The sequence below is a fragment of the Corvus cornix genome, chromosome 3, assembly GCF_000738735.6.
Source record: "Corvus cornix cornix isolate S_Up_H32 chromosome 3, ASM73873v5, whole genome shotgun sequence".
In the NCBI taxonomy this organism is placed as follows: domain Eukaryota; kingdom Metazoa; phylum Chordata; class Aves; order Passeriformes; family Corvidae; genus Corvus; species Corvus cornix.
In genome coordinates, this window is record NC_047056.1 from 70,191,760 (window position 1) to 70,206,499 (window position 14,740).

A 14,740-nucleotide genomic window follows, 5' to 3' on the forward strand; every position below is an offset into this window, starting at 1 on the left:
AGAAGGGAAAGGGATGAAGGCATTGGGCTGAGAGACAGAAAGTCCTTAGGTATTACAGTACAGTCTTCTCAAAGAGTCTCTGTGGTCAAGAAATAGTAATAAAAAAAGCTGGAAAATGACTGAAAAAATGTTTGCTTTATTTCTCTAGCAATTGCTGCTTTTAAAGAACATCAACCTACGGCTGGTGAATCCTGAGGAAGCCCTAGTGACAGTGTGCACTATTGTGGATATCAAGGGTCTTGCCCTAGTTCTAAATCATTTGGACTTAGAAGAATTTTACATAAAGAGTGAAGAGGCATTCAGATTTTTAGAATGTAAAACAAAGAACAGCAATTTAAAAAAGTTAAAGCCTCACACATTAGGAGAGGGTAGGTTTACTGTCCACAGAACCCTAATTCTCCTCAGTTTAAACGTGTTATTTTAAGCATACTTTAATTGTATAATCATGTTAAGTTTTTCACAGAACAGTAACCACATAAAGTGCAAGAATGGATATGGCTCAGGAAATGAATCAAGGAACTTGTCACCATTACAGGATGAGGTGCCTTGGTAGCTCCTCTTAAGTGCATCCCTCCGGCAATTTTCATTAACTTAGGCTTTCTACACAGAAACATGACACTGCATTCTGTCATTTCTAAACTGTGTTTATGAGCTGAAACTCCCTATTTAGCAACAGTTTGTTCTGTGACACCAGCTAACTAAACTGCCTCAGTGGCAGCTCCTTCAAAGCAAAGCTTTATTCTCTCAGAGACAGGCAGCAGAGAAAGCAAAGATTTGACACCAGAAACTTAACTCTTTCCAGTTCTCACAGGTTTTCTCTATTCTAGTTTTTCCCCTCTTCATTGGGAGAGGCCACTTATTAGGTGCCACAGGCATGTCCAGTTGTTGTTGACTCCACAGTCAAAGCCCTTCCTTAGGACAGTACCTTTTACAGTTTTGGAGCTGTCTCAGGTGTCAGAGCAATAAACATCTTGTCATTGCTACTGAAAAACATAGAAGTGTGTTCCTTTTTAGCAGCTTCTTCCTTGCAACTCCAAGAGTTATATTGCGCTTTCCTGGACACCTTTCTCTGTGATGGAATTGTTTTCTGTTTGCATCTTCCTTTACAGTATTCTTCAGTGTAACTCTCTTTAAATCATGTGGAATAATGCAAACAAAATAGTGACCTGTATCTTGTATTTCCAAAAATAAGAAATGTGATACCCTCATTTTCAACATGAATGTAGTCAATAGGACAGTTTTCTTATCAGAACTTTGCCTGATTCGTTGTAACAAAGCCTTGAAGTTATAAAAGGAATGGATGTCAACAATTGTAAAGACAGAACAGATTATACTCTTGCTGAAGTACCTGTGGGCGTGAGGAAGTAATTTAAATCCAATTTCTGAAAATGGCCAGTGGATTTTCCTCCTCTGGGGCACAGAAAATCCATTCTCTGAATTCACAAAAGCTTTGGGGGTAGGTACCTGCAAAAAGGCATCAGTGATGGCTGTGCTTGGAATTAAGGAAAGACTACATCACATACAGCAGACCACACTGTAGAACTGCGGGACCCAGAAGGCTTCAGCTGGGCACTTCAAAGAGAGAGTTGGGCACTCTCTGTTCCGATGTTCACTGTTAGCTTGTAAGCACCGCCTCAGCTCACAAGCATGCTGCTCATAATCCCCCTCAGCTAGTTCACAGCAGAGAACCATAGAACAAAGCTACAATGCAAGGCAGAGCATGCAGTAAGTAAGGGCTGTTGATGCCATGCCTCAGACAGCTCCGGGAAGAGGCAAAAAAGAATATCCATACACTGCAATTATAGAAATATAGAATCATCAAAGTTGGAAAAGACCATCAAGGTCAGAACATCAGCCGTCAGTCCAAGCATCAGACCAGCACTGCCACCCCTAAACCACATCACCCAGCGCCAGATCCAGGTGCCTCCTAAGCACGCCCACGGTTGGCGACTCCACCACCTCCCTGGGCAACCTATTCCAATGCCTGACCACTCTAACAGCGAAAAAATTTCACAGAAATCATGACTGTGTAGCTAAAGACTACAGGCCGAACACTTCAGGTGGGACCCTGACCTCTCTTTCCCCGCTGGTCCCTGCACGCAACCCGCGGGGCAGGCAGAGCACATCCCGCTCTGTGGGGCACCCCCAGCCAGCCAGCAGCCCGGGCAGGACCCTCCCCCACGGCTCTGGGAGGCAGCACACACAGAGCGGGGAGGAAAAGCAGCGCCCGGTTACCGCGGCGCGCTCTGAGGGCGAAGGCAGCGGGAGCCGCTCCCGGCCTCGCCCCGCCCGTCTCCAGCCCCCGCCCCGCCGCCTCGCTTTACGGCCCGGCGTGTTTTGCGACGCCCAAGATGGCCGCCCCCAGGGCGCACTGAGCCCGCTCCGGCCGCCGCCGCCGCCGGGGTGACGCGGGCACGGGTAGGGCCGGCCGGGGCACGGTCGGGGCGCTCCTCCGGTAGCGGGATTCGCCCGTGACCGCTCGGCGCGTGGAGCCCCGCCGGGGCTCGTAGTGGGAGAGCGGAGCGTCCCCGGGGAAACAGCATGTGGGGCGCCCTGCTGCGGCGCGGGGTCCGCGGCACCGGCGGGCTCCGGTGCCTGTCCTCGGGCGGCCCGCCCTGGAGCCAGGTGGTGTCGGAGGCCGAGAAGATCGTGGGCTATCCGACGTCCTTCATGAGCCTGCGGTGCCTGCTGAGCGACGAGCTCAGCAACATCGCCATGCAGGTCCGCAAGCTGGTGGGCACCAAGCACCCGCTGCTTGACACCGCCCGGTAAGCGCCGGTGGGAGCTGGCGGGGCACGGCGGAGCTGGGGCCGCCGGCAGCCCTCGGGAACCTTGGCAGAGCTCCTGGGAAGTTTTGGGCTTTGTCCGTGCTCGGCGTCGCCGCGCGGCCGCGTCGGGAGTGGGGTGTCCCCAGGGAAAGGCTGCCCCGGGGGCGGGAGGTTTCGCCTCCGCTCCGGGATCCTCGTTTCCTTGCCGCAACAGGTTTTCCCTGCGCTTCTCCGCTGTCATTCGGAAGTTGCTTCGTTGTGACGCCACGTGCGGCGCTTCCCGGTGCGGGAATAAAAAATCCCTTGAAAAGTTCGGCTGCCTTGCTAACAGTTATGTGTTCTTTTAATATTAAGAACTATATTGCAAAGAAAACAAGGAAAAAAGCAGGGAGACTACTCAGCTTAAAAGCTCTAAATGACACTGCTCTGAACCATGTATTTTGTTACCAAGTGTTTTGGAGTATCCAGCTGGGAGCTGCGAGTTTTTGTGTATTGTTGAGAATTTTAGGGTTGCTACGCTGTTTATCCACTCTCATTTTTAAGGCAAACTAATGGAACTCTTGTATTCCTGCCAATAAGCAGAAATTGGGGTTGTTGAACATGGTTTTCTTTGACTGTAAAACAACTGATTGGCAGTGGGTTTTTTTATACAATAAAACTCCAGACGCTTACCAAAATGAAGGGGGAAAAAAAGTGCAATTTTCCAAGGACTTTTGGTTGTGGATTTGAGTGTTTTGGTTGTGTTTTTTGTTTGGTTTTGGGGGTTTTTGGTGGGTTTTGTTTGATAGAACTGTGTTTGCTGTAACTGCAGCTATAGTAACATTAATAGAATCCAAGTTTAGTATACACAGTATTTTTTAACAGGCGTTAAGACAAAAATGAGCATTTGTTTAAAGCAGATGTTCTGCTTTACTTTTAAGGAACGGAAATTGTAGTTCTCTAGTGGTCCTTGGCAAATCCACGTTTGTGTTGTAATGATATAAAAACAAGATTTGTTTTTCAAGCTCTCTGTCTCTAAATCTGGTTGTCTTGAGTGAACAAAATGAGTACAGGGGACAAACAACTTTTTTTAAAGAAACATGATTTTCAGGAAGGCGGGATTTAGACATTGACCTTGAGTAGCCTTTTCTGGAAGAAACAAATGAAATTGTTAATCACAATGGAAAGTACCTGACTTTAGAAAATGGTGGTGGAGGGGATTTTGTTGAACTTTTTATAAGTGAAGGTTGTGATATTATGATAAAGAGGAGGGATGAGAAGAAAATGCCGTTCTGTCTTTGTCATGTCAGTTGATGGAATGAAGAGAATAGGAGGAGTGAAGCACAATGTATTTGGGCTTTTAAATTTGCACTGCAGGCATGGAAGTGTCACAGAGACCTGCAGTGCTAAAGTGGAACTTTAGAGTGCCTGTTCCATGTGTGGTAGTTGCTGGTTTGTTTGTGAATGAAATTTCAATGCAGTATTTTGGGGCATGGTTGGAAATTTTGTGGTGGAGCTGTGATGTAAGGATTTGTTGGGTTTTTTTATTATTTTGACTGGGCTGCTTCAGGCTTAATTCTGTAAGCCTGTGGCTTGTGGAACACCACTAGGAATATAGTCATGCCCAGGCTCAGCAGGAATTCAATACATTGATTTTTAAAATTCGTGTATGTTTCAGAGTACACTACTAACCTGATGTGTTGTGCTGGAAATAAAAAGTATTTACTCACGTTAAACTGAAACCCTGTGCCCTTGCTTTGGATCTTCTTATTTGGTTTCACTGGTTTTTCCAAGGGCTTTGTTGCAGATGGATTTCCAACGGCCTTGACCTTTGTATTACAAAAAGAGTTAATATCCTGCTGACAAGTTTTAGTATGCCCATAGTAATGCACAAATTGTACCTCACTCACCTTGTTTTATGGTGTAATTTTGCAATAAGGTGAAATTTGACCTTGTTCTTTCTCAATAATCTTGATAATTTATTTCTGAAATTTAAGTGTTGTATGTTTCAATATAAATGTGAGTGATTTTAGTTTTGGGTCTGAGATCTATGCCCTGATTTATCATAGCAATTTAGGAAACAGGTCATGATTTTTCAATACTAGGAATTTTTAAAATATTTTAAAATCTGTCTCATTACTCATTCTTAAAAAGTAACAAAGGTTTCCTGTTGTGTGTTCAGACAAATGTTGTAAAGCATAGGTATCTAAAATATTTTATTTGATGATTTTTTTTTAAATACTTAAGTGATTGATCTGCAGCTCTAATCTTTGAGACTCTGAGTGAGTAAATGCTATATATATATATGAGAAATACTCCAACATTTAAGGAGATTTTTGTATTTGGAAACAACTGAAAAATATGTGCTGTAAAATTGATTAGTTGCATGTGCTGCTTCTCAAGTTTCTACTCATGTATTTTTGAGATTATAAGTGGTGACAATCAAATTGATTGCTAGCTGTCAGTTCTAAACAATTTTCTTTAAGCTTCTTTGACTGGTGGCATTTTGTCATCAGTGGTTTTGTGTCTACCCTTCCTTCTTGCCTAAAGGCTTTGCCAGCTTTTGGAGTCTTCCTGAGGCCATTAGGGGTTTCTTAAAGCAGAGGGCTCTCTACCAGTGCTCATCTGCATGGCATAGGTTCTGAGCTGAGACAGCATAGGACATAATTGCCACCACACTGAAAGCCTTCAGTGTAACTGTAGTGTTGATGAGTGTTTTTAACATTTTGCCAAGCTTTGGCTCACTAGGCTGTTGCAATGCAATGCCTGTGCTGAGAGCCTTGAAGAAGGCAGCTGAAAGGTATCTGTGCGAGACAGGACATGTGGAGAAACAGCTGTTGGGCCAGTATATGTTTCTCTGATGATCCCATCCATTTCTTCCTCTTGTTTGGATGCAGCACTGGCAGCTCCTGGGTGTAAGTGCCTGCTGTGAATCAGGACTGCAGCAGGTGTTCTTCTGGGATGATGTGTGACCCTGATACCTCCTACCAAGCTTGTGCCTGGCCAGCAGCTTTAAATCTGAGAGCCATTGCTGACCCTCCTCTTGGGAGGGCAGAGACGGGTAACTGAACCCTGCAGTGATGGATTTGGGAGTTCTGTAATCCATGCGGTAAAGTCGAGTTTATATTTTGTTAATTTTTGTTTTATTTCTAAGGTTTTGGTTTTTTAAAAGTCAGCCATGTGAAGTGAACAGCCCCTGTACTAGCTTTGCCAGACTTACTAGAAGGAGGGCAAAATGTGAGGAAAAGGTTACGTTTCGTTTTAGAAAGGCTAATGTCTAGCGGTTAATGGATCATTGGAAGCTGGGGTATCTGGATTAGATTCACAGCTGTGCTTTTGGCTCTCTGACTAGAGCAAGTCACTTAATTTTTCATACATGCATTTACTTATCTATGAAGTGAATAATGTAGCATCTGTTTTCTGGAGATGTTACACTTCATTCATTGCAGCCTGTATTGATCACTGTGATCTTTCAGTGGAAAATGGTGTATAAGCAATATTAACAAAGAATGCTTTAAAGAAATGCTATCATTAAAATTAAAATTTGCCTCTAATGGATACTCCGGAAACAAAATTGCAATCTGACTACTTCTGGATCTTTCTGTTTGTAGCCCTGTGAGTCACTGTATGGTTTTTCAGAGCTTTAAGATTTGCTATAATGAAGTGTCTTCAGCAGCTACTCAAAACTAGTATTTCTTGGTTTTTCTCTCTTCAGGCTTTGCTGGACTAAAGCAAAACTTTTTTCAGTGCATGATTTTCACTTGAGAGGCAAACAAATCTATCTTTTCTCTTTCCCTTCTTTCTAGGCTAGCAGACATCCCTCTTTGTATAGGAAAGAGTCTGTAATTGGCACAGTGATCTATTTTTCTCAAATACATAGTGTGAATAACATTTTCTTGATTACTTAATCTCCCTTGAGAAGGGTATAGCTTGCTGCAGATTGTAAACAGTAAACGTTATGGCCAATGCATCACTTTTATAATATCACTAAATGAAATGGAACACTTCATACATGTAAAATTATTATGAGGTACCATTTAGCTCCAGCCATTCTCTCATTAGCCTGCAGGAGGAATGATTGTATTTTAGTTCTGTCAGAATTGTTTGTTGGTGATAAATGCTTAAGTAGGCATGGTTACAGTTTTCCTGGATTATTACAGAAATAAAAAGACTGGCTAGACCAGGTTTTGTTCTGTTGCAGCCCACTTGGTGTAGATCTCTAGACATTTTAAAGCCCAAAAATGTGATCCAGAGCACCTTCAAGATGATACGCTTTTTGTTGAAAATGTCCGATAACACTGGCTTCCTGATATTTAGTTCTGTTTCTTTATCAGCTTGAGATAGCTTACTTTGGTAACGCATCTTGTAACTCCAGGTGTGGCATGCATCTACCTTCCTATGCAGGTGTCTGATTTCAGCGTAGACCTAGGCATTTGTTCCAGCCTGTTGTTGATGGAATTGTTATTGCCAATTTATATTTTGTCTTAACAGAATGGTGACCTTAAAATTGTCCTTTTTTTATAATTGAAGGTGGTGTGAGTGACTACGAATAGCTTTTTAGCAACTTGTTTCAAATGTAATTAATTTTTATTTTCTGAGCCAGAAAAATGATAGTGTCTATTTACTTGACAGTGGCTAATGAGGTACCTTTCTCTGAAAACAGCAGGCAGCTGGACACTCAAAGTGATAAGCAGAAGGTCTGGCCATCTTTGAGCTTCTACTACAGTCTTTTAAGTTTTACCAAGCTGCTTAATCTGTAATGGGCATGGGGTCATAAAGTCCTTCTCCTGCAATTGCCAGATTAGAAGTTAAAACACATTTGCTTTCACTAAATTTCATTCTATTTTCAGCTTGCTATAATGCTTTGTAAAAAAATATTTTTGCAGTAGAGAGATGTGATTTTTATGATTGTGGTCAGAATGCCTGTGAAGTTAGCTATGATATGGCAGCAGTGGCATTTCCTGTGTTCACTGCAGAAATCTGTTTGACTTCCTGGAAGCACTGGCTGCCACAGCTGGCATCCAGAGCACTTCTGCAGAAAGTGTAAGCAGTGATGTTAGAAATGCAGAAATATTTTACCTGCTTGATATGTTTGATACTATTTGCAAAATATACTGGTGGTTATAGGAAGTCTGGCTTTGTCCAGGAAGACTATTTCCCAAAGCATTGTGTATAGCTGATGGAAACAGAGGTGTTTTCAGGAGAGCTCCTGTTGATTGAATGACCAGAGTTAAATTCTTGGTTTGCCTCACCCCATCAAGAAATGTTTGTCTTTCAGGAATGCTGGCCCTTCCTAGCTAAGTTAGGTTTTGTGAATATCTCCCAGTCAGTTGTGATAGACTTGAAAAACCTTAATCATGTTACATAATTTAGAAATGTTGGTACTCCCTAGGGTTTTCTGTTACCATACTCACCATCAAGTAAATCTTTCTTAGACACCAAAACCAGTTTATTATGTATTTTGGCTGAAAGAACTCACAAAGAGCTATTGTGGTAAAGTTAACTTTGGAAGGTAAAAAGACTAGAAAGAAATTAAACCATTGCATGTTTAATGGACTTTTTATGGACTGAAATTTCCTTCTGATTACTTCCATATTATTCCTTGTTCCTGTGGCCTTCAGTATGGTTCTCAGTCAGCTACCACTTAATACTGTCTTGTACAGTTAGGAGGAAGAGAGAATCCATTTTTGTAGGTCAGAGTCTTCCTTTCTGCCATGATCAGGTAGAATGGGATGAATAGATATGTGCTGTTGGTTCTCTCTTCCAAATGTTGTGTTTCATTTTTCATTCTGAATAACTTTCATTAGTGTATGTTTTTTATTAGTTTTCTCCACCAACAATAAATATTACGCTCATATACTTAAATTCTCATATCCATCAGTTATTGCTGCTCTTTTGAAGAGCTGTCAGTAGATGAGTTGCATCAATACTTGTATACGGGCTTCAGGTTCACAGTTCATGTTTAAGGGATCTTAACTTTCTTTTTTTAGTTCTTTTAGACATTACACTTTGTTGGGTTTGGCAGTGATAATCTCATTCTGGAAGGTAAAACATATTAGCCAGTTTTCTGTCTGTCTATCTATCTATCTATCCACACACACACACCCCCATTGTATTAGTAAATCGTAGCTCAGGAAGTCAAGGTAGCCATTGTCAGGATGGGTTTTCAGCTGTAGTGGTGCTGAGTTCTTATCATTCATTCATGGTATTTGTGTGGCAAAATGTATGTGAAGGATGTTTAATTGTACATTACAACACTTAATTTTGCTGAATATTTTGCCACCATAAGCAAAGTAGGATTGAGTAGAAAATCTGCAGTCTGAATGTGCAAAAGCTAGACTGCAAATTAAATTCTCTTGCACTTGAATAGTTGGTTTTTTGCAGTGATTCTCATTTAAATATCTATGTTGAATCCAGGTTTCTGTGCTTATGAAGAATGTATTATTTCAGCATGTAGGATGGTCTTTGTAAACAGAGTGTACTTGGTAGGTGGTGATTCTGTTTGGGATTTTCTAATGGAATTATTTACAGTGAAAACTAATATGCTGTCATGGTATTGATAATTTCTGGTATTTGTATAGGGAGTCTGAAGGTTTCAGCAGAATTTCAAGTACAACTTGAAATTGTCTGATTAAATGGAAGACTGTGGGAGTTCTTAAGCTTGGGTTCTCAAGCATGGGACAAAGAAACTGAACATATAATGCCCAGATCCAAGTGCCAATTAGCCTTGAAAGGATGTAGTGTGCCACACCTAGAGAAAACTTTGCTTTACTTTGGGCATGCAGTAGCCTAAAATGAAGGTAATTTTTAAAGTTCACATCTGTTCTTTCCTGCCTTCAAGTACAATTGATTTATAATGCATGTGAATATTGAATACCAAGTTTAATGTACTAGTGAATGACTGTTAGGTCAATGTTTTCTCAACACAGGAAAAGAGTACTGAATAAGTGGAAATAGTTTCAAAATAATTCCTTCTGTAACACTGAAGAGAGTTTCCAAATATGCCTTTCTATAAAATGAAAATGAGAACCAATGTCAAAGAGTAATCAAAATTAATATTTGGGTTACTGGAAGTGGTTTTCACTCAGTGAATCTTCTATTTGGCAATGTTAAGTTAACCCCTTTACCTTACAGGAATAAGGGAAAAAGTACTTTACCCAGGTCTTTTTCTCTTTTTGAGGTCTGTATTTTGTAGCTTACAAATAGTGTTCTTCCCTGCTGTGCTGCCTGTTCTGTTGATGCTGTCTCTGAGTTGATTCTCTCCTTGCTTTGGAGGTCCTGGCAGTGGCAGAAGGTATCATTAACCTTGAGCATTTTCAGAGCTCCTCCAGAAACCATGGGTAACACTGTATCCTCTGCAGCACTTTGTAAATCTATCAAGGAAAATACAAGTTCAGGGAGGACAAATGTAAGCTCGGGAGTTAGATGTTTCCATACTTACACTATTGCTTTGTCCTAGGGGTGGCAGACCACTGTCTTAAATTATTAATATCTTTCCTTTACCCCACATCTGAGTGTCTTCGTTTCCCTCAGGGTAGGCAGACTGTTTGCAGTGCTTGCCCTAAAGGAACTCCTGCTAGAGACAAACCTGACAGACTATAAAGGAACACTGTGAATTTAAAAATCAGATCTAATACAAAAAATAAGTTTAAAATCTGTAGCAGCTACTTTGCTGTTCTTGAATTGTCCCTGCCAATTGTCTGACATTGACAATCACTTTAGCTTGAATTTTTTTTTTTTTTCTTCTCTGTTGCTGTATGAAAGAATTTCATTTAAGGAAAGAAAAACTGATCATATAGGAAAACTGCTGAGACTCATTATATATGTGAGCTTTTATCAAACACATGCTGTGAACTACGTAGATTTTACTTATAATGATAGATAAAGCTTAGAAATTTGCCTCAATACTTTATTTAACTGAGAAACTCTAGGACCTTTTCAGCCTGCTGGTGGTTCTTCAGGTAAGCCACAGTCATCTTCAATCCTCAGCTATTCCTAAAGAAACATCAGGAGCTCCAGCTTTTGCATTCATCTTTCTCATTTCTTTTCCATGTAAATTACAAGTGGTGGTTGTTCCCATTTCCTTTCTCATTCCCCCAATTCATTTCTTCAAAATAGCACTGGTTGGTTCTATTCTATGGCAGCTCTTCCATTTTGGGGAAAAACTAAGGAAGTCCTGAAGATAATCCTCTGTTTCTTAATAAAATGAAAGTTTCTACTTTGTTACATCTAATTTGTTTTGTTCCCCACCTTTTTCCCAGCTAGGGAAGGAACTCATACAGCTTGGCACCACTGATTCAGGTTTATTTTTCTAGTTAGAAATATGAACAAGCAAACACTTTAGCCTTCATTCCCCAGTTTGTTTCAAAAAGTACTGCCTTTAGAAGGTAGCTGTCTTCAAGATCAAGTGGAAATTATTTTTGATTATTTGTTGGTTAAATGATCCTATAAGCGTGAGTTGATTGACTTGATAGCTGCCACTAAATATGCACAATTAATTAATTTTATAGAATCTGAACTCTTAAAAAAAAAAAAAATCATTCTCCCTAACAGCTTCCATTATTTCTTTTCTAGATCTTCCCACTCATGGTGCAAAGTTCATGATATGACAGCTATCTTTTTCATTAACTGCCTGTTCAGAACACTCCATGAAACAATCATAATCAAAGGGTCGATACATCTATATGTTGTCATTGCTTCTTGAAATAGCTTATCTATTGCACCTTAAAAAAATGGAAAGGAAGATTCTGTATTTCGGTCATAAAGTAGGACTGGGTTTGTAGCAGGCTGTGCTTGTGTAGAGCCATCCTGTAAGTGCATAGTCCTGGTTAAGGCAATTTGAGGGTGAATAGCCCATGCCAACACTCTTTGTGGTTGGTCATCATCTGAATGATTAGCTGGTAGCAGAAGCACCATGACTAGCTGATTTGGTAAGACTGCTTTTAATCAGACTTAACGGAAAGTTCAACTTGTTAAGAGCTAAATGAAAATTTTTGGCCAAATACACAAGCAAAGCCACAAGTGGAAAAATTGCCTCTTTTGCGCATTTGAAAAATGGCTGTGCTAGCATACGTTTGTTAGTGGGTATTTTTTTTCCTAAAGATCCATTGTTTTCCTGTTAAATTAGTGTTGAACTTTGAGAGTGAATATGACAAGAGTTACTGTGTTTTTCTATTATGGAAGTTCATATATTTTCATCGGCTAGGAACTAAAGGTTCCTGTGATATATCAGTGCATCTTACTTTATGCTTCTTATACAGGGTTAAAGCTTTTACCCCAGTAACCTTCCAGTCTCTTGATTCCCAAATGCTTTCTATTTAATGTGGTTTGTGAAGACTAAAATATATTGTGTGCATATTTTAAAAGGATTTTGGTGATGTTGATGCTACATTATGAAGTTCATATTTGGTTTTCTTTTAGAAGTTGACTTCTGAATGTGATCTGTCTGGTATGACTATATTTCAGTAATTAAAAATTAATCTACAGGAAAAACAAGTCTTCCCCAAACCTGTGTTGCCTCATGGAAATGAAGCTGAAGTATTAATGGGCCCAGAGGTCCATTCATCATCTGTTCTTCATCCCCAGTTGTTAAAACCAGAAATACCAGGGAGGATTTGTATTCCATGTTTTATTGTCCACTGGAAGAACTTGTTGCTGTCTGATGATTTGTAAGTTTGGGAGTCATTGACAGACTCTGCAAGAAATTGGATGTCATCTCTCAGTAGGAGTAATAATGTGAAAAGACCATTTTCAGAAATAAGGCTCAGAAAACTTGAGAAAGCTGGTAGTATGGAGACCTTTAGGGTAATTGTGGGTGGAAGCCCTCCTTCCAATTCACATTTATTCAAGGAATGGAAGGCATTAAAGGAGTTTCTACTATTAGAATTTACAGTATATTTTATGTGTCTTTTGTCCATAATATAACTTCATAAAACTGAAACAAGTAGTCTTGCCAGTTGGAAAGTAGGAAATGAATCTGTGTAGTGACTATAACGTGTCATAGCAACCAAGTTTTAAAATAGTCAGATTCCAAAATAATGTTATAAAAATTACATCAGAGGAAAAAAAAGTACTGTGTGTTATGTTATAGCAACAGAAACATGGCCTTATTTGTTTGTTTGTGAATCACTTGGGATCTCATTCTGCCTGTGGATTTTTGTGGGGGAACAGGGCTGGAGTTTATGTCCTAATACACAGTGTTTGGTTGAGGGGATGTGTGAGGTTATCCTTTTTTTTTGTCATCTCATTCCTGTTACAGTTTGAGAGAGCTGAAGTTAATTTTTCCTGGTTTGAATTTATTTTCAAATAAAGCACCAACTGAATATTGACCTCCTTGATTGCTTTTCTTCTTTTAAGACTTTAAGAGTTCCCTTGAATCTCTGAGTCTTTTTCCAGAGCTTGTCAGGGAACGATAAAATTCTAGTAGCTGAAAATTATGAATGAACCTTCAAGAGGTTGGGGTTTTTTTTTAATTAATGCAAGCATAGCATTGTTGGTGGATGCCATCCTGCAGGAGGCTGTTCTGATGCTTCCCAGAGCTACAGTGAGATTCACAATGGGAGTATGTGCATCCCTCATCCCTCCTCTTCCTTGCATGTGCATGGTGATCCAAGCCCGGAGGAGCTGCTCCCTGAGGCTGAGTCAGGCTTATTCTCTACTGGAGAGCTGAGACTGTGGAGATCTTTTGTAAGGAAGCAGCTCACAATCACAGTGTATGTCCATAACTCTGAGAATGCAAGTGCTTGGCAACATACTTCTGTGTCACATTCAAAGCTGGACCCAGAAATGGGATGGGCTGTCTTGCTCTGCTTGCACAGATGTTCTGCTTTATGAGATTAGTGCTTGTAGTTAGCTCCTTTGAATATGTTTTCATTTGAGGGCTTTGATTTCTAATTTAACACGTCTCATCCTCAGTCCCCAGTGTTCTTTCATATATACCATCTTCCTAATAGTTAATTTAGAAAAAAAACTTTTTCAGGTAGCTGCTAAGATGTAAACATGCATTGGAACTAGGAGTTGAGGTGTCTTCATGACTATAATTGTTTCCTTCTCTTTCCTTCTTCTGTTGTAATTGCTAGGTGACTTACTTCCTAGAAATACCAAGTCTGGATTAATATATTGTCCTTGGGTGGTACCACTGCTTTAGATTACCTTGTGTGCATGTAGGTATTAAATATTGAAAGCTGTTTTCATGTTCTCATGTGATGGAGCTCTGTGTAAACAAGTCTTATTTACTGAGCAGTTTGGGAACATGTACACACCGGTTTGCCTTAGGAAATCTGCCATTTAAGCCTTTGTCCTGATTTTCGCTGGCTATAGTAAGTGGAGTGGTAGACAAAGAACCATAGCAGTGAGTGTTACTGAGAGGAAGAACCATTGTCCTGACATAGTGAAGAAAATCTGTTTAAGCTCATGAATAACTGAAACGCTTACCAACTACTGTCATTAATCCTCATGAAACAATTTTCAATCTTTTTTTTTCCAAAGGCATTCAAAAGCAAAAGTCTCTGATGTTGTATAAAGTCTTTGCTTTCAAGATTTGTTCCCCATGTGTTCAATCTAGAGACAAACAAATATAACCCTTATAAATGTAAGCATTAGGAAAACAAGAAAATACGTTGAAGAAGTTTGAAGACAAATTACTACTTTGAATCTACATAGAATTAATGTTGCAATGCTATGGAGTGTAATGTAAATGTGAAACCTGTGAATGGTGTTGCTAATATCTGGGAGAGTTGTATGGTGTAAACCAGTTGTATGGTTTAAAAAAACCCCAAACAACCAAAAAAACCCCACTTCAGGGAGCGATGATGTGCAAGTTTTATCTGTTTTACAATTTCAAATGTGTATTGTTAAAGACAGGAGATGCTCAAACTTTATATGTGTTTAATCTCAGCTTTATTATGAGTAATTTGGAGATGTTTCTATACTTCCATATCAAGAATGGAAACCCGTTTCCTCATTTGAGTGCTAAATAAACATTTCAGAGCTAG

The 14,740-nt window shown here is 40.2% G+C and overlaps 1 protein-coding gene across 3 annotated transcripts in view; it reads left to right on the forward strand.

Moving 5' to 3' along the window:
* Positions 1 to 2,336: 2,336 nt before the first annotated feature.
* Positions 2,337 to 14,740, forward strand: part of PDSS2 (decaprenyl diphosphate synthase subunit 2) — a 117,161-nt gene continuing 104,757 nt past the window's right edge. For 2 of the 3 annotated variants that reach the window (XM_039568945.1, XM_039568947.1), the window contains exon 1: positions 2,338 to 2,768. In XM_039568945.1, the coding sequence (XP_039424879.1) occupies positions 2,542 to 2,768 (227 nt within the window). In that variant the 5' untranslated portion in view covers positions 2,338 to 2,541. Of the gene's footprint in view, positions 2,769 to 14,740 lie in introns of all 3 variants that reach the window. The other variant, XM_039568946.1, reaches the window with a different exon arrangement.